Source organism: Lutra lutra, chromosome 15, assembly GCF_902655055.1.
Source record: "Lutra lutra chromosome 15, mLutLut1.2, whole genome shotgun sequence".
Classification (NCBI taxonomy): Eukaryota; Metazoa; Chordata; class Mammalia; order Carnivora; family Mustelidae; genus Lutra; species Lutra lutra.
In genome coordinates this window covers 63,774,585-63,798,869 of record NC_062292.1, presented here as the reverse complement: position 1 = coordinate 63,798,869, position 24,285 = coordinate 63,774,585, and the positions used below count along the sequence as shown (strand labels likewise).

The window sequence follows — 24,285 nt, the reverse complement described above, 5'->3', positions numbered from 1 at the left end:
GAGCCTCCTTTCAAGAGCGTCTACCATCCCCCATGCAATGGCATGAACAGCTTTCCACCTATTGGACAAAATGACCAGAAAGAGAGCAGAGAAAGGAAGCTGGTGTGCAGGTGGAAGAGAAATGCGCAGAAGCACACACAGGGTCAGCGGGGTGAGCCCCCCCCCCCCCAGCAGGGGAGTGGGCTCCAGGTGGCGGAGACTCCTGGGGGGTTGGGGAGCTCGATCAGCCCTGCCCCACACAACCATGCTGAACAAAAACACATTTGGGGGTGGTTTTACATTTTTCTTTATTAAAAAAAAAAAAAGCATTTTTCTGGGTTTTTAAAACTTCTCCAAAACACAAAAATTTTCCCGCCCCTTAACACTTCGTTCTTGCCTCCTTCACTCCTGCTCCTGGTGCCTGCAAGCCCCAGATGGAGAACGCTTTTCCACTGCTAAGATCTGGGAGCGGAAGAGGTTGAGGACTTGAAGGAAGGTGGTTACTGGTCAAAAGGAGAAGCCCATTTGCACAAAAATATAAACCGTGGAGGATGAGACCAGCACATACATGTATGGATTGATCTACAATCCACTTAAAAAAAATAGACCCAAACTGTCCTTTTACAGTTGTAATATTATACAAAATAATATATATTTTTTAAACAACACATACGCATCCACACACACACTCACGCACGCACACAAGGTGCCGGGAGGCCCTCTGCACTTCTGCACGCGGGGCCAGGGTGTCAGTAGGCGAAGATGACGTGGTAGGTGACCTGGTGGCCATTGTCCCAGGCGTAGAGCAGGCGGTCCTTGGGGTTGTAGTCTATCTGGGTGGTGTAGGAGTACTCGTTCTCGAACAGCAGCCGCGGGACGATCTGCGTGTTGGTGTGGGTGTCGAAGGCGTAGGAGATGTTGGCGTTGCGCTGGTTGTAGCTGTCCACGGCGTACAGCACCCCGCAGATGACGAAGCAGTTGCCGTAGAAGTTGCGCCGCAGCCCCGTGCGCCACGTGGTCTCCTTCTGTGTGCTCAGGTCCACGGCGTTGAGCTTGCTCAGCACGATCACCTCCTGGCTGAAGCCCTCGTCGTCCAGGGCCGGGTAGATGAGCCACAGGCCGTTCTCGTCCACGGCGAAGTCCACGTCTGAGTGGCCCTGCCACCGCCAGGGGGTGGCCTCCTCGTAGGCCACGTCGTGGAGCATGGCCCAGGCGGCCACGAAGCGCTGCTTCAGGTCGTACTTGATGATGTTGCGGGTGAAGGCGCGGTTGTAGTAGAAGGCCCCGTTGTACACCACGTGGCCGGTGCCGATCCAGCTGTACGGAAGCTTGTAGGAATTGCTCCAGCGGCCTGCGCGCGAGGGCGGGGCTTCAGGATGGGGGCGGGGCAGCCAGTGGCCCAGTGGGCGGAGCCCTTGGGCTGTCTTAGCGTGCCCAGTTTCTAGTTTTGTGCTGCAAGCAGCTTCACACTGCTAAGCCTCCGCACGCTCATCCCGCACCCGGAGGAACTGTTCCCATTCCCAGGCCCATGCGCTCACCCCCTGGGGCCCGGCTCTAGGAAGGGGGCTATCTCACTAGGCTATGCCCCTGCCCCCAGCCCTGGACCCCAGGAGCCAAACGCAGATAATGTGGGGCATGGAAGGGGGACCTCCGCCACCAGGATGGTCCTTTCACCATCAGAAGACAGCATTCCCGCTTCTGGACCGCAGGCACCCCCCAAAGTGATCTGACTGTGATGAGGACAGAAGCCACAGGGACGGGAGGAAACCCCGAGCGGGGCCGACGGCGCCTACCTTGTTTGAAGTTCTCCAGGTTCCGGAACTCTACCAGGGTGTTGCCGTAGTAATAGTTGGTGACGTAGATCCGCTCATCCTTGGCCAGGGGGTCCTTCATCCAGGCCCCCTCGTTCCGCCCGTACGTGTTCTGGGTGGTCGGCCCCGTGATTGTGGACAGGGTATCTTTGCACCTTCCTGACAGAGAGGGGGAGGCAGGGTTGGGATGAAGGAAGACCTGAAGTCCCAAAACCTGTGCCCTGCCTTCCCCCACCCCGCTGGGGTCTGTGGCCCCTGGGGGGCTTCTGACCCAAGCCTGGACACCTCAGAATCATCCACTTGCCACGGCCCCACCATCAGTCCTACACGCCACTCCTACAAAGCCACCTGCTGCCACCGTCCTCTGACTTCTCAATCCTACAGACTCATCCCTCCAGGATCTAAGCTCCAATGTTCTTTCCTGACACCACACCCTCTTCTGAAAAACCAGTCTTTGTGTTCCATCTGTTCCCTAGTGCTGTGAATGAGCCTCTCCCAGGATGTCCTCTACCTGCTCAAGGATGCTCTGTTCCCCCCCCCCCACCTCCATGGCCACCCTCACCCAAGCACAGAGGGAGCGGGTCTGGGACTTTCCTCTTTGTCCTCCATCCTGGGGAAACAGCATCCGGACAAAAGCATGCCAGCACGGGAAGCGCAAGCAGAGCTGAGGGCCTGGGCCACACGTGACCCAGAAACACGGAACTCCACCAGCCGCTGAGCTGCCACCTGCTGGGTCCTAGAGAGCTGTCCTCAAGCCTGTGCTCCTGTCACTACTGTGGGCAAGGTGCCAGGGTCCCCTTCTGGGGACCGGGAGGAGCAGGGGGCCAAGCTCCATGTAAGCAGCTTGCTCTGGGTGTACGAGCCCCTTCTCAGCCCAGTCTGCCTTCATGGGACAGGAGCTCAGTCATACACTCCTCAGGGGCTCTTTGGGGTGATCTAGTGCCCAAAAGGGACCCTCAAAAGCCACCAGCACTCTGCTGAGTTCTAGACCAAGTAGAAAGCCTAGAATGCCTAATACACAGTGTTACTCTTGAGTACGGCCCTCACAGATACTGAAATTGTGTGTGACCACCAAGGACACGTGCTCTTTCTGTCCCCGCACTGTGGGTTACAGAGGCAGTGGGAAGGTGAACCCCGCCCTCACACTGCCCCGACAGTGTGCTCTCACCAGCAGATCACCCCCACCTGCCATCAAACTGGCAGCCAGATGGGTGACAGTGGCAAGAGTAACTGGTCCCTGATGTTCACATGGACAAAACACAAAGGCCTCCAGTTCGGATTCAGGGCTCTCTCAATTCCAGGCCACCCTCATTTCCCAACTGTTCCAGTTTGTTCCATCCATCCTACTGCCCCATTCGTGGTCTGAGGAAGGAGTTCAAGCTGGCAGGATAGGGCAGGCACCGTGCCCTTGGCGCCGGGCCTGGGGCAGCGGGCGGCTGGAGGTGGGGTGTACACTGTTTCCCAGGCAGCCCCCGCAGTGGGGTGCAGTTGGCAGGTTCGCGCAGCTCTGTGTGGGGTTCATTAGGTCCTGATCTGACGGACTGGGGAGGGAGGGATCCAGTCTCCACAAGACAAACAACAGAGCTGAGCAGCCAAAGCCTCATTCCCCCACAACTGAGCTCATCTGTTCAAGACAATAAAAGAGAAAGCTCTAGCTGGCCCAGGCAGCAATGGTCTGCTGGAAAATCGCTCCTTCCCTGGCGCTGAGCGGGGGCCATGCTTCCTGTGCCTGCAGGTAAGCCGTAGTGTGCCATTCCCAGGGAGGAGCATTTCCACGTGCCTCCTGCCCCTGGCACAGCCCAGCGAGGGAACGGACTCCCTGTCTCCCACACCCACACCCCAGAGCCCTGCAAATGGGAGGCAAGGGGTTTCCATTGGGGGCTGCCACGACTATGCCACCTCCCGGACCAGACTCAGAAACCACAGGTAAGCTCCTGCAAGCCAGGACTCATTCTGAGTTTTGAAGTACTGGGGTGCCCTGGGAAGCCCCCTAAATCCCTACACAGTCCTATCTCAGCCCTGAGGCTCTGTAGTAGCAGGGTCCTGCTTGGGGGGCTCCAGAATCTGTCCTGGGTTTGGAGCCAGAGGCCTGGCCTGGGTCTTGGCCCTGCTACCAACTCCAAAGTCTGTATTGCCTCCAAAATGTCAGAGCTTTACCTTCTGCTGCGGGAAAACGAGCATTACGATATGCCCCACCTACTTCACGAGGGCTTGGAGAATCCACTCTGAGGACAGAAGGGCAGGCCAAGTCATGGCTCCAGAGATTTCCAGGTCCTAACCCCTGGAACCTGTGGATGTGACCTAATATGGCAAAAGGGACCATGCTTATGTGATTAAAGTGGGCGATCGGGAGATGGGGCGGGGGAGATCCTGGATTATTCAGGTGAGTCCTCAGTGCTCTGGCAAGTATCCTCCTACCAGGGAGGCAGAGGGAGGTGTGGCTGCAAGCCAAGGAGTGCTGGCAGCTGCTGAAAGCTGAGAAAGACAAGATAAGGATTCTCTCTTGGAGCCTCGGGGAGGAATCGGCCCTCTGACACTTTGATTTTAGCCCCTCTAAGACTTAGACCCATCAGAGAATCCATTCCTGTTGTTTAAGCCACTAAGTTTGTGGCAATTTGTTACAGGAGGCCAAGGACACTGGGACAGATGGAGTCAGTGAGCTCTGGAGTCGGGCGTCCTTATTTCTCGGGTTGGGGAGAGGCCCAGCTGGTGGGCATCCAAGACCTAGGGGCACATCTCTACAGGCCCAGAGACAGAGCGGTGCTGACCCACACGCAGGCAGACACATGTGGTTTCAGAGCCCTTGTACATAGGTTCAAGGTCAGTAAGCCATGAGGCCCAGACCCATCACCACGGTCTGAGGGTCAGAGCCATTCAGACGCACCTGCCCTTGGAAGCCAACCATCAGCCACGGAGAGAAGAAGACACTGCGTGGTAACGCTCTTCAGGGATGAGGAGAGAAGGTGGGGGGCGGTTGACAGGAGCCACAGAGAAGACAGTGCTATCTGTGACTCACCCTGGAAGTGTCCCCACACCGGTGACAGTGACCGAGTACAAAGCGCTCTCTAGGCATCGGCCCCTCTCATCGCCGGTAGTCCCGGGAGCCAGGGGCTCACAACACAGGGTCCCAGGGTCTGAAAAGAAGGCGCTCTTCCCCTCAGCATTTAAACCTGCCCACACCTCGCCATCTTAAAAGGGAAATCTGCCGGAGAGGTTCCCCTGCCACCTGGGCTCTCAGCTGTGGCCCTTCTCGGGGAGGCCTGGCCACGGGGACATTGGGGCATCATCCCATTACCCCCAGCACCCTGACACCCATCTGCCCACTGCAGGGGCCAGGCCCCTCCCTGCTGGCTTGGCTTTCCCTCTGCTCTCTCCTGACCCCCCTCCCCACACCGGGTCCTGCTTCCCCAGCAGCCTTCCCTCCACCACCTTTCCCCGTCATCCTCACAGCTGGTCCTGGAGCCTCCTCTGGCTCGTCCTGCATCCCCTGGGCAGACTCCACCCTCCCTGAGCGCCTCCAACAGTCCCCCACAAGTTTCTCCTGTGTGTCCTCCCGGTTCCTCAGACTTACTGGATGAAAAGCAGAATCTGTGTGCCTGCCCAGCGCACCAGCCAGGAGCCACCCCAGGAGCCCAGGGCCTCTCTGCGGTCTCCTCCTGCCCCCACACCCACAGGTCGCCGTCTCCTCCCTGTCCCTGCCCTTCCTTTTCACCTCTGTGGCTCAGTTCGGACCTCACCGTGTCTTTCCAGGTTCATTCTGGCTACCCCGCTGTCCCCTCTGGATCCTCTCTGCCCCTCCTGCCTGTCACGCCCCACAGTCATGAGCTGTGTTCTGCGTAAACACTTAACAGCCATCACCCGCTGCGGTGGGGAGCCCAGGCACCCTGATCCTGTCCACGTTTGCTCCTGCCATCCCCTGCTCCAGAGTTCTCGAACTCAGATGCCTTGGAAGCCCAGGCAGGGACTGAAGGGGTGCAGCGGGGAGTGCGGGCCAGTGGGCAGACGCAGAGGCTGCGGTGGGGCAGGAGAGCCGCTGACCCGATGGAGAGCTCCGGACTAAAAGCAGCCTCGGGACGAGCACAGCCCTCGGGCTGCCAGCCTGACCTCCCTGGCCGGTCCCCCGTTGATGGTCTTCCCAGGGGCCCTCCTGCCACATCACCTGTGCCTTGCTCAGAAAGAGGCACCCTGCGGTAACGCCCTGCTGTCCCCATCCTGACATTCTTCATCATTTTACCTGTGACCTCGTGTTCTAGAAGCGAAGTCTAATAGGACAGTGGAGAGTGTGTGTGTGCCTGGGAGCGGGCACCCTGACTGTGTGTGCCTTCCTGCCACCCATCTGCACGCAGTGTTTGCTACCCCTGATGAGCACCGAGCTCCAGGCGGACCCAGTGCACGTGAGAGTTCAGCCAGACTCAGGGGAGCGCGCTGCCCCCACAACTGAGGGGGGCCCGATGGCCCCCGAGGCCACACCTTCCATCGGGCCAGAGCTGGCTTTGAACGAAGAAGACGGCGGTGCTTTAAGAAACACGACAAACCGAGTGAAGAGCTCCGTATTATTTCTTACTTGTGTTACTTCCTTGTATTAGCCAACAACTTGGGCTAACAATGGTAAGACGGAAAGACTGGGTGACTCACAGTCTCTTTCTTGTCAGTCTTTCCCTACTCAGTGGGCCGGAGGGAGGGAGTGCTGCTAACATAGCACACACCAGCGAGGGAAACAGAAGAGCTGAGCGGTCTTTGTGCAGCGTCTCCCCGCTCCGCCAAGAACAAAATGCATACGTACGAAGGAGCTATGACACAGGCATCGTGTCATTTTGGTGACTGCCACACCGGAGTCAAGTGACCTTATATTTGCAGTTAAAAAACCTGACATTCGTGGTATAAAGATGAATGGTAAAACTCATGCTAATTCTGGGAATTTTTAATATTCCTTCACTTAGAATGGCATAAAATAGCCAAGAAAAAAAGAAAAAAAAATCAGCCTAATGAGAGAGCGAGAGAGAGTGAGTCACCCCAGAGGGAAGGGAGAAGCTTTCTACTGACGACCTTCTCTGGCACAGCCCCCACGTGCTCATCGGGGCCAGGAACCCCCGGCCCCAGCCGCCTGGCTTGCTGCTCCCACGGCCCTGCTCCTCCTCACTGGGGCACCACCGCCCTTCGCAGCCCGGCCAGTCCTTCCCAGTCCTTCAAGACGGCCAGGTCAGCATCTCTTTCCAGGAGAGAGTCCCTCGGACCCCAAACACCCGATGCATCCCCACAGCTGGAGGGATGTTCTCATGTCTGAAACATAAGCGAGGGGGTTGCTGCCCTGCCTCTCTCTGAGGCGCCGTCACCTGGGGGGGGGGTCACCTTCCAGGGGCCTGCCTGAGAACCTCCCCCCGCAGCTCTGACTGAGGGCAGCTGGGCTTCCGACTCTCTCTACCACTTCCAGCGTTAAGGCCGCACTCCCCTTCATCAGGCCCCTGGCTCCCTATCCCAGAGCCCCGTCCCTGGCCCCCAGTATGTGCCCCTGCTCAGGGCTCCCTTCATGGCCCCCCACGGTGCTCTGCCTGTGCGGGCGTCCTCTCCCCCGGGGACGCACATGCTGGCAACCACGCCAGGAGATGGGGGTTCGCCGTCAGAGTCCATGACCTTGGCTGGACCAAGAGCATCCTGTCTGCCAGGCTTCCCTCGTGCCCCGTTGGTCACCTGCCGCCCTCCACCAGCGATCCTCTCAGGAAGTGAGCCCTCTCACCCCCTGTCAGGGTGGTGAAGAGTGGTGCTGGAGGAACCTTTTCCTGGCAGAGGGGAAGACTTTATTCCTCACTCACTTCCACGCAAGGTCTCTACTTTCCATTCTCGTTTCCGTGGCCAGAGCCCCTGGTTATGACTGAAGATCCCTGTGGCTGCAGGGGGCTGGCTAGGGAGCTGGTTAGGGGGCTGGATGGAGTGGCTGGACCAGAGAGCCGGTGGAGTCCGGGGCAGGGACCGGTCTTGTCAGCATCTGGTCTGGCCGCTGCAGAGGCCAGGACCTCATGGGTCCTGCCCTCTTGCCCTGCCAGCACCACCTTTCTCGGGCAGCCCGGGCCAGCCTCGCTGACACGTGGCAGGCAGGCCTGGCCACCTTCCCCCTCTCCAGTCCCCTCCCTGCCCACAGCTGGAGGGCCAGCGGACCTCAGGGACTGTTAAGGTCTCAGGCTAGTCTGGGAGCCTCATCTTCCCAGATCAAGTTTCCTGGATTCAACAGGGACAGGCTGTCGCTGGAGCTGTCGCCATCCTGACAGTCCTCATGTCTGCTCCTCCCCTCTCCCTCCCCACCCCAAACCAGCCCCGTGGAAAAACTAAAACTCGCATCAGGAGCTGCAGCCATTCAAGTCTGGGGCTCTGCGGGGCCTGGCCCACGTGGCACAGCCTTTCCCTGATCTGCAGAAACTGAGCAGCCCTCTTCAGGCCCCAGGACAGTGGCTGACCCCTCCCCAGGCCCCAGGACAGTGGCTGACACCTCCCTGGGCCCCAGGACAGTGGCTGACCCCTCCCCGGGCCCCAGCATGGTGGCTGACCCCTCCCCAGGCCCCAGCATGGTGGCTGACCCCTCCCTTGGAGAGCCAGCTGCCATCACTGACAGTATTTTTCCCTTCCCGGTCCCACAGTGGCTATACTTCAGCCAAATGCTTGTTTCCATAACCAAAAGTTAATTCTAATTTACTTGTTTTTGGAGTTTTTCTGAAAGGTTTATAATTCCCCTAAGGATCATGGTTAGGCATTTTAGGACATCACAAAATCAGATTTGGAAAGCATGGGATAGGATGTTCCTCTTAAAAGCAGCCCCGTTTAAGACCACACCTCAAATAGCTCAAAATCAAAACGGCCGGCCTCATTAAGGAGCAAACAACCTTCAGGGGCAGCAGACCCATGGCCTGTGTCAGTTTCAGCCAAATGGTTTTCATTTACCTGCAACCAGGACACGGAGCGCAACCCGGTCTTACTCACCAGGCACAGGTAATCAGGGGTCTGCAGAGAAGGATCCAGAAAGGAAATCCCACCCACACTCACAACAGCTTCAGGGAGGCACCTGACAGCGATAAGCAATTAAAAATGATTCCCCAAGGGGCTCCTGGGTGGTGCCGTTGGTTTGAGCATACGACTCCTGGTTTCGGCTCAGCCTGTGATCTCGTGGGGTCATGATCTCAGGGTCGTGAGATGGAGCCCTGCGTCGGGCTCCCTGCTCAGTGGGGTGGGCGGGGGTGGAGTCTGCTTGAGATTCTCTCCCTCTCCCTCTGCCCCTCCTGCTCGTGCTCAGGCATGCACATGAGCACACGTGTGCTTTCTTGCTCTCAAACAAATAAATCTTTAAAAAAAGATGATTCCCCAAAACAAGCCAGTCAGGAGTCCATGCAGCCCTGTCCCTTCTCCGAGCCACCCCATCTTTTCACCCGTATGTGTTTGAAGAAAACCCCACATGCACGTTCACGTCCCTGTGTTTTCTCGGTGGTGGACCCAAGACAAAACCCTACAGGCCAGTCTGGAAGCAGAACCTCACATCCTCCACGCGCTGCTGTCGTTCTGGTTAAACAGCGGAGCAGCAAGAGGAAACATTCTCCCCGCTCCGGCTCCCACCTGGCGAATGGCCACTAGGATGCGGATGTCTCCTTCCTGCATCAGCATCTCAGGCTCCTAGAGGAGGGGGGTTCCTGAGGGGCCCAGAAAGGTGCCCGTTGGCAGCTACACTGCCGGCGGCCCCCAGGGGAGGCAGACACAGCAGAGCACTCCACTCCTGGTGAGGAAGTCACCCAGGGAGGCGGCTCCAAGGCTGAGGGACAGCATCGTTGGGGGCACAAAGGTGTGCAGGCCTGTCTTCACTGTCCCTATCCAAGCCAGCCGTGGAGGGGCTCAGCAATGTTTTTGGGGGAACTGACCCTCCCACTCACGGGTGAAGCGGTGGCAGAGTGGGGGGTATGATGTGGGGCTCAGGGCCTATGGCCCCAGGAGCGTGGTCAGGCTACCCGGAGCCAGGGAGGAAATGGAAACCTTGGGCTCAGGCCCCAGGGCAGTCTGCGGAAATCAAGCAGGACCTACAGCTTCAGAATTCACCATCCATGCAGAGCGACTGCCTTCTCTGCCACTGTCAGCTTGCTTCCACCATGGAAGGGGAAGAAAATGAAAAAGACCATCCTCTCCTGCTCCCACCCCCTCTGTGGCCCAAGCACGGGCTTCTTCTGGAGGTTCATGAGCTTTTGCCCTGGGGTCTATTTCTAGTGGTTATTTCCCTGCTCCCACGGTGCCATTATTCTGGGAATTTCCCTTGCTGTATCACCACCTGATAAACCTACTGCAAGAAACTACAGGATTTCGTGGAGGAAAGGCTTTAGCAAGTATCTAATTACATCGGAGCCCCATTGTAAGAGGAGGGATTCGGCCAAGGTCACACGGCTGTCAGAGGCTGAGACCCAGCTCTGACCCAGGTGTCTGCTCCTGGCAGATGCTCCTTCCCCAACCTTGTCTGACAGTAGCTAGCACCTTGTTCTGAGCAGAGAATGGAGACAAGGCAGCCAAGGGAGCTGAAAGTGGGAAGAAGGAAAAGGTATAAGGCAAACCATGTCTTCTGTCAAAGCACGTACGTTTTTCAACAAGCACTTTGATGAAACTCTTATTCAATAGTCGGTCTCGGTGGTGCCTCAGTGGATGTCTGGCTGTGCTCTCTTTGGGAGAGACCCCTGCAGCCTGCTCCCATGTCCTTCTCTAGCTGTCTTTCCCCAACACGTGTTCCAACCACGGTTCTCAGGGTCACCATGTGGCTCTGGAGCTTACGGAACAGACTGCACTTGCCACACTTCTGGAACATGCTTTGCTCCTTTAGATCTAACATTCAGAAGGCTTCCCTTCTCTGTTTAGAAAACTCCTGTTCATCCTTCAAAACCCAGCTCAAACGACACCTCCTTAGAACAGTCTCCCAGCCTGCTTAGCATCCAGGCCACGCTGGTGCTCCCTCGGTCTCTCCCTCCCTCTGTCGCTACAGCATCTATCACACGAAGCCACAGTGCTCCACGCTCTCCAAGGCCGCCTGTCAGGGGATCGGGCCCTGGGGCCCACTGTACTAGTGGTACCGCGCTCCCTCTTCTCTGTTATTCTGGGACCTCCATGACTAAAAGTCCCTTGTTACTTCACAGCCTGGTAAACCTAGTGCAAAAAACCTAGTCATTGCCAGATACCCAACCCCCATCACAAAGCCTAGGACACAGAAGGCACTCAACAAATGTTTACAAAACTGACCAATGAGGTACGGCCCTCTCTCCACTGACTTATGTATACCTCAGAGAGGAGCTTCCCACCGGCACCACTGGCTCATTTCGAATACATAAACCCTAGATGTTGGGGCACCCGGGTGGCTCAGTCAGTTAAGAAACTGACTCTTGTTTTGGCTCAGTTCATGATCTCAGGGTCGTGAGGTCGAGCCCCGAGCTGGGCTCCATGCCCAGCAGGGAGTCTGCTTGAGATTCTCTCCTTCTGCCCCTCTCCCACCGCTGCTCATATGCATGTGCACGCACTTTCTTTCTCTCTAAAAACCACGGCAGCAACAACACCACCCTTAGGTGTTGTTCTGGCTGAACACTGGCTGAACACTGATCACTGGCTGAAGGCGTATCTCCACCTGCTTTTCCTTCCAGAGAAGGAAGGACCTTCCGGCCTTCTGGCTCCTCTCTCTCCTACCCCCGGGCTGAGCTCGTTACCAGAGCTGAGCAGAACACGGTGGCCAGGTGGAGGGAACTCACCTATGACATTCCGGATGTCATCCTCCTCTTCTGGGCTCAGGGTGAGGCTGGCAGGGGCTGCACCCTGCCCCGTGGTAGCATCTCTCCCCAGCGAGTCCGTCCAGACTGTGGTGGGAGGCACCAGGGCCATGTGTGGAGCCTCAGTAAATGGGTTCCCAGAGGCTGCTGGCGGGGAAGCCGAGGTCGGAGGTTGCTGGGTGGCTGTGTGGGCCACGGTGGTGGCTGGTACCTGAGTGGAAGGTTCCAGGCTTGCCTCTGCCGTGGGACCTGGAAACACGGAGGAGGTCTGGAGTGGTGCTGAGAACTGTTCCACTGAGGCAGACAGGGTGGGGTCCAGGGCGCCAGGCTCTGAGGGCACGGCCAGGGCTGAGGTCTGCGTGTCACTCATCCCAGTGGTGCCCTGACGGGTGACCACTGGTCTCCGTGTGGCACTGGTCAGCAGGTCATTGTGTCTCAGAAGCTGGTCTTCAATCAGCAAATCCACTCCATTGTCACCACTGAAAAACTCATCTTCTGGGAAACAAACACAAGGTCATCTGTGACTCAGAGGGAGGAACACTGTCAGAGCAGCAAGAGCATGTGGCACTTTGAAGATTAAGAAGACAGTTCCTGGGGCGCCTGGGGGGCCCAGCCGGTTAAGTATCTGCCTTCCGCTCAGGTCATGATCCCAGGGGCCCGGGATCGAGCCCCAAGTCAGGCTCCCTGCTCAACAGAGGAAGCCTCCTTCTCCCTCTCCTTCCACTTGTGCTCTCCCTCCCTCTCTCTCTCTCTCTCAAATAAACAAAATCTTTAGAAAAAAATGAAAGGGTTCCTTTCCGCAACACGATGCCCTGGTTCAGAGATGGAGCCCGGCTGGGATTCCAGAAGAGGGTGAGAAGTTGCAGGGATGGGAGGGCACTGCGTCCCCCGGAGCATCTCTGACTGGACTGCCTCTCAGCTCCACCCAGGCTCGGGGACATGGGGAGGACCCGCACCCACGGCCACGGAGCCCAGAGGAAGCCAGTCACCCTGTCTATTCATCCAGCACGCTTATGGCGCACGCTCAACAGCCGTGAACAAAACAAACATCTTGCCCTTACGGGGCTTCTGTCTAGTGGCACAGACACTAAAGAACAGACAGCACACTTGACGGTGCTGAGGAGAAAATTCGAGTAGGGTGAGGCGTGTCCGGAGAGCTGGCAGGGGGTGGGGGCAGACTTGAAGTAATGAATCAAGTGGTCAGGATGGAGACGAGAGAGGCCTGAAGGAGCTAAGGGAGCTGGCCAAGCAGCCATCTGAGGAAGAGTATTCTGGGGTAAGGAGCAGCAGTGCAAAGGCCCTGAGGCCAGAACGTGCCTGCGGTGGGTCCAGTGTGGACAAGGCAGAGGGTGTGCGGGGAGAGTAACCCATGATGGTGGGGAGGGCACGGGAACTGGGTCACCTGGGGTTTGGGTGCTGTGTTTGGCCTTCAGCTCTTATTCTGAATGAAATGCGGGAGGGGGCAGGGTTTTGAGCAGAGAAGGCATATGAGGAAGCAAAGCTCTGTTAGGACACAAAGAGGTCTAACCACAAATGAAATAAAGAGCGTTTCTTCTGTTTGTCAAAACCACCATTAAGGAACTGAAGCTGCAGTCCACGGGCAGGGCAAAAACGTGTGCAGCAGGTACCACTGACAATGGGCTTATTCCAGAATTTAAAAAAAAAAAAATCCCACAAATCAATAATTAAAAAAGAGAACAGACAAGGTTAAAGTGGGCAAACTGATTACGTCAACATCTAGGTGAGCACAAACTGGGAGGGGGGAGAAGCCCGGGTCCCCTGGAGGCAGGGACAGCAGGTGCTATCCTGAGCACAGCACCCCTCTCCCCACAAGCCTCAGTGTCCTTAAAACAGGACTGGAGGGCACTGAAGTCCCCTATAGCTTTGCTACGTGATCTTCGCAAGCCCAGAGACCTCAAGTGACCCGCTGGAGGCAGCGCAGCAAATTGTGAGGAAATGGAGCAGGAACTCCGGTCTTTTGTCTCGGCGGGCAATTCCCCCATGACCCTGCTGGCTCTGCGAGGCCATAGCAGTCATTAGACTGAGGGAGGGTCCAAATGGCGACTCCCTCCCTGCCCTGCCTCCGCAGCAGCCTGCTGACCCCAACTCACGCTGCTCTTCGATGTCATTCTCCTCCTCGGGGACCTTGGCCTTGTAGTAGGTGATGCCCCGGATGACGGTGGGCTTGGAGGCTGGCCGGCCCCGCAGGTGCACCTGCCTCTGCAGGGGCCGCTGGGGCCTCGCCACCTCGGGCGGGGCCAGGGGCCGTGTCTGCAGGAGCTCGACGGAGTTGATGTGCTGGGACACGGTCTCTTCCTGCAGAAACCGCTCCTCATACTGCTCCTCAGAGGGGACACAAGGGAAGGCCGGGTCACTGGTCAGATAGGCAGGGGTCGGGAGGAGGCAAAGCTGCAGGCAAGGCACTGTCTTCTGGGGTAGGAACTCTTTACCATTCGCATTTACACGTTAGGAACCTGAGGCACAGAGAGGTTGCCCCAGGTCCCACGCTGGGAAGTGTTGGAAGCAGGATTTGAACCCTGGTACCCTGGCTCCAGCATATGTCTCTGACCTCCACGCTGTACTTCCCAGAGGGTGCAGTCCTCCTCTCAGCCTGGGCTAGGGCTGCTGTGTGATTTAGATCTGGAATCAGGTGTTTCCAGGGAGATCCCTGTGTGGACAACGGTGCCCCGGCCGGGACATGAGGCCTGAGGCCCAAGATGCCCACCTCTGGGGGAAGCTCTTACTTCCACTGCCACAAAGAATGACCCCAACCCACTCTGATGCATCCAGAAGAAAGTCCAAGGTCCCTGGCCTGGCATTTACACCTCTCTTAAAAATGGGCCTTGACCCAGCTCAGCATTCTTCTCTCTAGTTCTGCCCCCCGAGCCCTGAGCCCCAGTCCTTCAGGCATTTGGCTGACCTCTCGGCCTTGGCTCTCCAGAGCTCTGGGCTCTTGGCTCTGACTGCTCTTTCTGTCTGGAAGCCCATTTCCTTCTCCCATCCAGAGCCACTTACCATAACCTCCCCATTTCTCAAGGCCTGGCTAGCATCTCAGGCCCTTAAGAAAATACTCCCAGACCTTCTCGTTCGTAATGAATCGTTCTTTCTCAGTCCTCACTTTGCACATTGTGGCAGAGACTTCTGACTGACTTAATGCAAATCCCGTCTCCTGTTCCTTTCCAGTGGGAAACTGGCTCTGTGGGAGCGGCCGCGGGACAAACTTCCGGCCAGTGGGGTACAAGGACAAGTTGGTGGAAAAAGCTGTTGGAGAAGCTCCTTAGAAGGGGGCTGTCAGCTGGAAGGCATCTTCCGCACTCTTCCTGGTCGGTGTGGCCTGCAAGGTGCACAGGGTAGCTTCCGCTGGGCACCCATGTTGTGACCACGAGGGGATTCTGAGGACGGGCCTCGCTGACGGCTTCGTGCAGCTAAGCACAGCGGCCAGGTCGGCCTGCCTCTGAGGCTCCTTCTTTGTAAAAGAACAGCAGCCCCTACTGTGCGAGACACCGTGCCGGGGGCTTCTCCTCAAAGCTGAACACACCTTCCAACGGACCAAGTCCACACCTTCTGTCACAGCCCCTCCCCCCACCTGCCTTCCACGGGCATTATGGAAGGATTTCGCCTCTGCAGACTTGAAGGAGCTCCAAGAACAGCCACCTCTTGCGCGTCCGTGAGTCCCCTGCGTGGGTGCTCCTTCGGACCTATTACACGGACACCTTTTTTTTTTTTTTTGAAGTAATCTCTATGCCCAACATGGGGCTCGAACTCACGACCCTGAAATCAAAGAGTTGCATGTTCTGACTGAGGCACCCTGGTGACAGTGAGTTTTTCACCCATTACAAATCCCAGGGAACGGGCTACATCTATGACGGGCACTGGACTTTGTCAATGGCGCTCTACAGTAGGGTACCGGCTTTCCTGTGACAAAGAGCTGACCAAGGTGACGGCCGGCGCGGCGGCTCCTCACGCCCTAGCAACTGCGGAGAAGACTCCTGCAAGCCAGGAGCACCCTTCTGCCAGCCCCCATGGTGGGGGTCCGAGAGCCGCTCAGGGAGGGGTCCTGGGGAGCCCCCACACCTGCCACCAGCCTGTCCTCAATTCCCACTTCTTGCTGCCGCGGTGGTGTGGACGAGAGATATAGGGATGCAGGGCCCGTGGTGCTGGGTCTCAGGGAGCACCCACCGTGACCTTCATGGTGTTTGGCCCTTACAACAACGGGGCAAGGCAGACAGCACTACCCACACTTTGCAAGCCAGGAAAAGGGGGCTCGGGGTCATCTAGCGAGTTGGTTGCTGGTTAGTCGCTGAAGGGCAGAGGGGGGCACCTACCAGGCAGGGGCGGGGCTGCTGTGTTCAGAGCCTACCCCCCTTCCTGCCATGAAGCCACGCTGCCCACACCAGTGACCACGGGACTAACTTGTCTGCTATCCAAAAACTCGTCTACATCCTCAAGTGCACAGGGCCCTGGTCTGGCCAGTGCCCAGCAGACGTGGGGATCCCTCCTTTCCCACTGGGGAAGGAGGCTGGGAGGCAGATAAAGGCCCCATGTTTGACTCAGACGCTGTGGGCCGGCTAATTGCTGGACCCTGGTCTCCTGTGCATTGCGAAAGCAGGTTGCCATTTCTTCATGGTAAACCCCAGGAACTGTCTTTAATTCCAGGCTCTCCGGGACAGGCGGGAACTGCAGTTCCATCTCCCAGCCAAGGAGATGGAGCAAGACCATGGCAGCCTCTGCCAGAGAACATATAATTTCCTTGGATTCACTGGCGACAGGCTGAGCTGGGCGGCAGCTGCCCCCACCACGCTCTGCTTTCCTCTCTCTGCTAAGCCGAGAGCCTGTTGTATGACTTCACCTCCTGGCGTCCCTATGTCCCAGCTCCCACCCTGCCCTCGCCACTCCCAACCCAGCCCCCGGAGCCCCTTGCCAACCCTCCAGGCAAGACCTTCTTGGAGAGAGGCCTCTGACATATTGCCACTCACCACTCCGAGAAGCCCCAGTATCAATGAAGAACCCTGAAAATAACCACCAAACATCGCCTCCACTTGCCTCCTTTCTAGCACGGGGCTCACCAAAACACAGAAAGATAAAGAAGGGGAGGAAGATCCTAGCCTTGGGCCTTCTTCCCTGCTTCCCACTTTCCCACCCCTCCCTGGCCCTGGCTCTACCCACCACCCCCAACAATCTGTTTGGGTGGACTGTGCTAACTTCAGCAGAGTGATGAATGGGAATTTCAGGAGGGGAAAGGGCTTTGCTGAGCAGAGAGAAAAAGAGTTTGGTGTGTTTGATTTGGTTTACTGTTTGCCCTCAGGAAATATGAGCTGGGTTGCTAAACATACCACATAATGTATCATCAAGACAACAGCCGAATTCTCCAGCTCAGCCGAGCGGGAAGCTGGAAGCCAGAGAGGACGGGGAATGCCGGACACCACGGGGCACGGGGCCAGCGGAACATGCCAGATGGGCTGAGATAGGAGCCGCTGGGCCCCGGGTGAGGGGAGAGGGTACCGCCAAGGTCCCTTCCAGCCCAAATGTCCTTGGCTTTTTGGTTTATAAGCTCAGATCTGTTCAAGGATGACCCACCAAGCAGACTAAACACATGCTCAGTAGCTAGCCTGTTGGGGGACAACTAAAACGAGAATAAAAATAATCATTGAAGAAATATAATACGTCCCAAAAAGTATCAAAGTAGTCATCATGGGTAAAGCCAGAAAATTACTGGCCTTCCTTATCCTTATTTTCTGGTTTGGAACTGGTTTTATTTTGCGTTACGCGCTGGGCGGGGTGCGAGTGCCACACCGTCTTTGGGGCTTCTTACCTCCGAAGTCCTAATCCGCCTGCCGTCCTACCTTGGGAACACATGTGCCCGGGGTGCCCTCCTAACCCACAGCCGCTGCCCGCCTGGCACCACGGTGATGCGTTTCCAAGAGTTCCAAGCCCACGCTGACTTCCTCTCCCGCCCCAGGTCCTACTGACCCCAGCAGAGTCCGAGGTAGCAACGCTTAGCCCTTCTCCATGCCCTGGCACACGGCACAGCTCAGTGACTCTGGCGGTCCCGGCCCTGCTCCCCTCCACCCTGCCTGCCGCCCCAGGAGGGTCCATCTGGAATCCAGGCTCTGCCGTCCACCACCGACCCTTGGCCCAGTTAACACCAGCAAGGCCTCTCTGAACTGCTATTGTCCCCTGTTGCCAAGGACCCTCTTCTGACACTTGACCCAGACCTGCTCATACACTGCGTCTCGAACTCTTCAAGTCCTGCCACCAAAACTGTTTCCTCCTCTTCCGCTCTTCGGGGTTAACTCCCAAATGGATACTGTTTCTTGGGCACCAGCTTAGGACATAACCACCACATTAAATGGCAATACTCAGAGCCACAGAAATGCACATGAGCGTAAGCTACTAACTGGGGTCAAAAGGAACCAGCACCACGCGGGGGCATTTTTGATAAGCAGGTCCTGTGGCATCACTCCAGACCCCATCAGACAACGTTCCCGTTTACGCACGGGCAGCGGGGGCCTCATGACGGGATGCCACTGGGTGGGAGGAGACAGAAGTTTGAGAAGCCCTGTCACCGCTTCCTGGCCAAGTGAGGCACCCCACGAGCGTCCCGGGATGTGTCCCCTCCTCTGGAAAGTGAGGATCCCGATCTCCGCCCGGCCTGCCGGAACCGGGGGAAAACCACCCGGGATAGCGATGGAAGGCCGGAGTGCACCACAAGCCCTGTGTGAATAGGGAGGGCCCACAACTTCCTGTTTCTAACTGGGGAGCTTTTGAGAGCCAAAGAAGGTTCTGTCAATAATGATGCCAGGATGGCAGGAGTGAACCACGACGGGCCCAGACAACCAGGAGCACGCCTGCTCCTCCTCACTCCTCACTTGGGTGGCGGGGTGGGGCCAGAGCTTCACCGCTTCCTCTCGGAGCCCCTGTGGGCTTCACCATTAGGTACCGCGGACCTGTCCCCTGCCCCATCACACCTACAGAAGGGCCATCTAGAAGAAATGTGACCATGGCTGTGAAGGAATCCAAATTCACAGAGCTCGGCGCAGGGGCAAGCCTGGCTGTTTGCTTCCCGGGGCTGTGCACCCCCCAAGCCCCCCAACCCCCCACCCCCAGCTGCCTCGGGGCCAGGGCCGCACCTCTGGGTGGGCGTAGGCTGCAGCAGCGTCCCTCTGCAGAGCGGAGCGCACATCGGGCATGCCATCTAGGACGCCGCCGGAGCAGTTCTCTTTCCCTAGCTTGCTCATCTCCGTCCGAATTTCTTCCACGTCTTCTTTGATTTGCTCATTTTCCTTGGTGAGGTTTTTAGAAACTTCCTGAGAAGAGGGAAAAAAATGTCACACAAAGACCCACGGAAGAGCTCTGACGCTGTGCAGGAGGCAGCTGGCCCTTCTCTTGTCTCAGATCCAGACGCATGGAAATGGGTGGAGAAAGCGGCCAGGGAGTGACCGGAGTCCTAGAGAGTGTCTACCCCTGCACTGCGGGCCAGGCCCCGGGCAGTCCTGTGGGGGCAGATACCCCCCCAAGTCCCCATGGCTTTCCTAACCCTGACGCTGTCATGTTTCTGGGTCACCAGGACACCTGGCTTCTTTCTCGTCACTGGTACCTGGCGCATGCCCCCTTATCCCATGATATACGAACACGACAAAAAATTCCACTCACTTGGACCCGAAACGTGAACCAGGAGCTCGATTAATGAAAGAAGAGTCTTTAAAAAAGCAATTTGAGGGGCGCCTGGGTGGCTCAGGGGGTTAAGCCTCTGCCTTCGGCTCAGGTCATGATCCCGGGGTCCTGGGATCAAGCCCCGCATCGGGCTCTCTGCTTGGCAGGGAGCCTGCTTCCCTTCCTCTCTCTCTGCCTGCCTCTCTGCCTACTTGTGATCTCTGTCAAATAAATAAATAAAAATCTTTTAAAAAAAAATAAAAAAGCAATTTGAGAAGAAGTGGCCAAAGATATCTATTTAGTCTGCTTTTCTAGTGAACACAAACTATTCCCTGGCACTTTTTAAAGGCATTGGTTACATAGAAAACCCACAGGCAGGTTTCAAACTTTCCTACTGACCCATAGAAAGTTTCCCTAAATGACCCCCACTTGGCAAATGACCTGTGTTCCAGGTCTAGTTCATACTAGAAGGGACCAAAGGTGTACTTCAGCCAACCCACACTGGTGAACATCTCCCGTGTGTCTAAGGTAGAGTGTGGTACCAAAAAAAGGCTCAAATACTGCTGGGGCTTTGTCCTGGGTGATGGGGAGATGCCAACTGTAGCTGGGAGAAAGGCCCACATGGCGGGAGGAAGAGGACCCAGCACACTGGATTCAGCAAGTGGCAAGTGTGAACTGACGGAGTTCAGAGGAGGGAGGGGACGGGGAGAGACAGTGTCCTAGAAGAGGGGACGCTGCACGGGATCTGAACCAGGGACAGTTACCGGCAGGCTCAGAGATGCCCTTTCTCCTCAGGTTATTTTGAGAGACGTTTACTGGCCTGAGATCCAACATTGTCCAACTCTGGCCAGCATTCTAAAGTTTCCATAAGCGTTAGAGTTTTTGTTTTATTTTTTATTTATTTTTTACAAAAGATTATTTATTTGAGAGAGAAAGGACATGAGGTGGTGCGGAGGGAGAGAGAGACGCAGGCTTCCCACCGAGCACAGAGCCTGACGCAGGGCTGGATCTCAGGACCCTGAGATCACGACTAGAGCCAAGGACAGACGCTTAATGAACTGAGCCACCCAGGCGCCCTGCATCTGAGTTTTCAGATGGGATGTTCTCTTTAAGCCCCATTTATGGGGGTAGAGGAAGCAAACACGTAAAACAGAGAATGCATGTGCTTTCCGTCTTTAGCAGACAGATATGGGGAGTGTAAAGGGTCAGACCCCTGCCACCTGGCAAGATATTTCAAAGTCCCAGAGGAAAGGCCCTCTAGCTCAGAGTGGGTATCTAAGTAGCCAGGCAGATAGTAACCCCCAGACACTGTGGCTCTGGTGGCTCCTACAGGAGCTGCCCCAAAGAATGCGCTGGGTGCTTGTTAAAACTAACCAGACCCCAGGAACCCTGGCCATGCCGTTTTTCTGGCATTTCATTTCATGGCAGTTTTGGAGCCCTGGAAGGGCTTGCTGTGCTTCTGTGGGGCTCAGGCCAAGCTCGCCTCTCTAAATTGCACAGAGTTCACTGGAAGAGATAAAGCCCCTGGGAAAGAAGGCTCCTTTCAGGAACAGCCAGATCGAGCAGTCTTGCTGGGTGAACAGTCACTCTTGACAGGTGTTACCAGGGGCAGTCGAGGGCAATGGTTAAGAGCACAGATGCTGGAGGAAACGGTCTGGCTCACATGTTGGTGTTATTGCTACTTCTTTGATCTTGGGCTCATCAGACTCGCTGTGCTTGTTTCCCGAGGGGTAAAATGGGGCAATACTAGCACTTTCCCGATGAATTCCTATGAGTAAATAAGTTAATATATGAGGAAGTGCCTGGGACACACAAAGTGGCTATTATATTTCATAGGATATTACACTTGGGGTTTCTAGGCCCCTGGAGGATCCCAGAACTCAAACATGTCTCAGATGGGGAAACCGAGGCCCAGAGGAATGATGGGATTTGCCCAGGATGATAAAAATAAAAGTGGCAGAGCTGAGCCCAGCACCCAGCCTCCTGGTCCTTGTCTCTGAGATTCACTCACGGGACCACTAAGACCCCTGCGGGAAGGTCCTGGTGCTCAGCCAGCTCTGGAAATATGGGGAGCCCATTAGAGGTGCCTGTGAATACTGTAGTGTGGTCTTGGGGTCTCTGAGAGACTGCGCGTGTGCATGTGCAGAGACATGCGATGTGGTGGACCCGCAAAGTGGGACGGACCAGCAGCGGGGAGCACCTTCAGGAGCTGTTAGGAAGACAGTCTGGGGCCCTGCCCAGACCTGCTGAATCAGAATGTGCTTTTTAACCAGACCCCCAGGCAATCTGCAGACACATTCAAGTTTGAGAAGTGCTGCCTTAAAGGTAGGAAGCCTGGGGTACACCTGCCGGAAAAGAGGGGCCCAAATGTTCGAAAGAGGCGGTTTTATAGGACCCAGATTTTTCTGGGGACAACAAGAAAGGTGCCAGGTGGCTTCGTGGGATTCACACATTTCTTTTTTTGTTCTTAAAGATTTGATTTTTAAGTCACATCTACACCCAACATGGGGCTCTAACTCATGACCCTGAGATCAAGACGGAGCCAGCCAGGCACCTAGGATTCACGCATTTCTGTGCATCCCCAAGCACCTGCTGAGTCAGGTCTGGGCATCTCCCCCTGTTACCATTCAACGTCCTAAGACATACGACACAGCCCAGCAGGCTCAGGGGTTCCGGGTGTTACTTTCACATTAATGCATTCATGTGCTCCATGCTGGGCCTCAGGGGTCAAGTGTAAGCCACACCCAGCAGGATCCCGCTCTGATGAAGACCACCCTCTATAAGGGGGCGAAAGCAATGACCAGGAAAGCACCAACCACTGAAAAGTCAAAGTCAGGGTGGGTGACACTTGTATCTCCTGAGAGGTCAGCAAGGTCAATGACGCAGTCTCTAGGAGGGGGGCTGTGGTGTGGCCCTAGGACTCCCTGCTGGGCAGGCCCCATGCCCGGCCCTGCAGAGCCTTGCTGGGTTACTGAACACCTTGCAAGAGTTGGCACCAGCCTCTGCACTCGCTGCGAGGCAAAGGGGCAGCCCCACAGACTCGGCTCCCGTTCTCCAGATCTTGGGGTTTCTAGGTCCCTGGAGGGGCCTTCTTCTCCCTGACTTATAAATCCCCAATACCCTTTCTGATTTGAGCGAGGAGCCGTTATCTGGGGTTTCCACAAAGGAGGGTCTGGTACAGTCTGGCCTTGAGAACCCACAGGAGCCATATGGCTCCTTCCGCACTGCCCCCCCACTCGCCCCGGAACAGAAAAGCCGGCCAGCCACCAAGTAAACAGCCAGCAGGCAGGGGCATCACCCCATTGGCCTGCCAAGCTGGGCCAGCGGGCATCCCCCAGGGCAGCGGCCACTCCCCGGCCACCCCCCAACTCGGCCGCCTCCACCCCAGGGGGGCGCTGGCCTTGGCCTTGCGGGGCCCCCCCACCGTCCCGAGATTCTTGCTTCCCTCAACACCAAGGCCTTTCATGGGCCACTTCTCGGGGAGCACGGGGGACGCCGCCCACACAGGGCACTCTTGAATCTGCTCTGGCCGAACAGTGAAGCCCATGACCTCAGGCCTCAGGCTCTTCCCCTCGGGACAGCTGCAGCCTTGCCGGTGATGGTGTATGCAGCTTGGCCCATGGGCGGTGCCAGCAATGCGGTGGAGGACACAGGCATGGGGCCTATCTGGCCCTCCGCAAGGATGCTGGTATGAGGAAGAGGAGGACGGGGAGGAGGAGGGAAGGGCCTGTAGACGGGGCTGGTGCAGGAGGCTGGACACAGCCAGCCATGGCATATAAAGATCTGAGCAGAGGCAAGGACCTGAGTGGGGTTCACAGAGCATGTGCCATGGACCGGAGGGACTCGGGGTTGGGTCCAGGGCCCAGGAGATGCCCGCTGAGAGCAAGCCCCGACTGCCAGAAGGGGACACACGTCTTGCATTGATATAGCCAGAGGCATGTGTACCACAGGGGAGGAAGTGTGCAAACCTGGAGGGGTTCCTGGGCACAGGGGACTGGAAGTTGGTGGAACTGGGGGCACAGCCGGCATGCGGGTGTCAGGCCATGGAGGGTGTGCAGCCCGGTGGAATGGATGTGGGAAAGCTGTTTCACAGGTACAGACTGTGTCCTGACCTTGTCTGGCTGTTGGACAAGGACAGGGGTGCCTGGGTGAGATGGTGACAACGTAAGCAGAAAGCGTTGGGGGTGACGGGAGCGAGCACGGTGGAGAGCTCTGGAAGGCTTCTGTGCTCTTGTTCCCCCCGCCCCGCCCCGAACCAGGGACAGGGGTGCAGTGACGAAGGGGCTGGCTCTGGGCACCAGCGCACCCCACCACAAGGCAAGGGAAGGGACCCCTCCAGGTCCCAGCTGGAGAAAGAAGGAATAAGGAATCCCACTCGCCAGGCTTGGCCTGGAGAAGGGGCGAGGCGCTGGGTATGCTCTGCCAGGCACAAAGGCCGACGTGATGCCCCCAGGTGAAGCTGGAGCAGGGCTGGCCCTCGCCGTCCGGAGTGGATATGTAGGCAGCAAAGGGGAAGTGAGCTAAGGTTTGGCAGCTCGGGCAAGAGGGAAGGTGAGAACCCCCGTCAACCCGGAGAGGCTGCTGGGTTGTAAAAAGACGCACTGGGCCTGCAGGAGGAGACAAAGCCGGACTGCAGCTGCGCCAAGCCTGGGCCCCAAGTCCTGCAGCAGGCATGTGCCCCCACATCCGAGGAGGCCACCTGACTCCTATCACTCGCTGGCTGGATGTGCCCAGGGCCCGATGCAGATGGCAAGCCAGAGGGTGCCGGGAACGGCCTTCCTTGAGGGGTGAAGTGAGTGTGTGGGCGACCGGATCCTGGGGGCTCCGAGCTCCCAGCAGCTCGCCTGCCCTTCCCCCCCTCTGAGCCCTCCAAGACACAGGTAGGACCCGGTGGCCTGGGACAGCCACCCCAGCCAACAGCTGTCTCCAGCCCCTGGTGAGAGTGCTGGAGGGTGAGAGCGGCTAGAAACAGCCGGTGTCCCAGCTGAGCAGACAGGCAGGACCTGGCACGATCCCGGACCACAGCTGACGGAGCTGGGGAGGCTGGCCCAGGGGCAGGGGCCACCAGCTGCCCC

General features: G+C 57.2%; 1 protein-coding gene across 3 annotated transcripts in view; it reads right to left on the bottom strand.

Annotated features, from left to right (window-relative positions):
• Positions 1-270: 270 nt before the first annotated feature.
• OLFML2B (olfactomedin like 2B) overlaps positions 271-24,285 on the bottom strand; it is a 35,569-nt gene continuing 11,554 nt past the window's right edge. The window contains exons 4-8 of one of the 3 annotated variants that reach the window (XM_047705309.1): positions 18,688-18,864; positions 13,669-13,900; positions 11,540-12,052; positions 1,773-1,949; positions 271-1,330 (exon numbers count right to left, since the gene is read on the bottom strand). In XM_047705309.1, the coding sequence (XP_047561265.1) occupies positions 729-1,330; positions 1,773-1,949; positions 11,540-12,052; positions 13,669-13,900; positions 18,688-18,864 (1,701 nt within the window). In that variant the 3' untranslated portion in view covers positions 271-728. The remainder of the gene's footprint in view (positions 1,331-1,772; positions 1,950-11,539; positions 12,053-13,668; positions 13,901-18,687; positions 18,865-24,285) is intronic. The other 2 variants (XM_047705310.1, XM_047705311.1) reach the window with 2 other exon arrangements.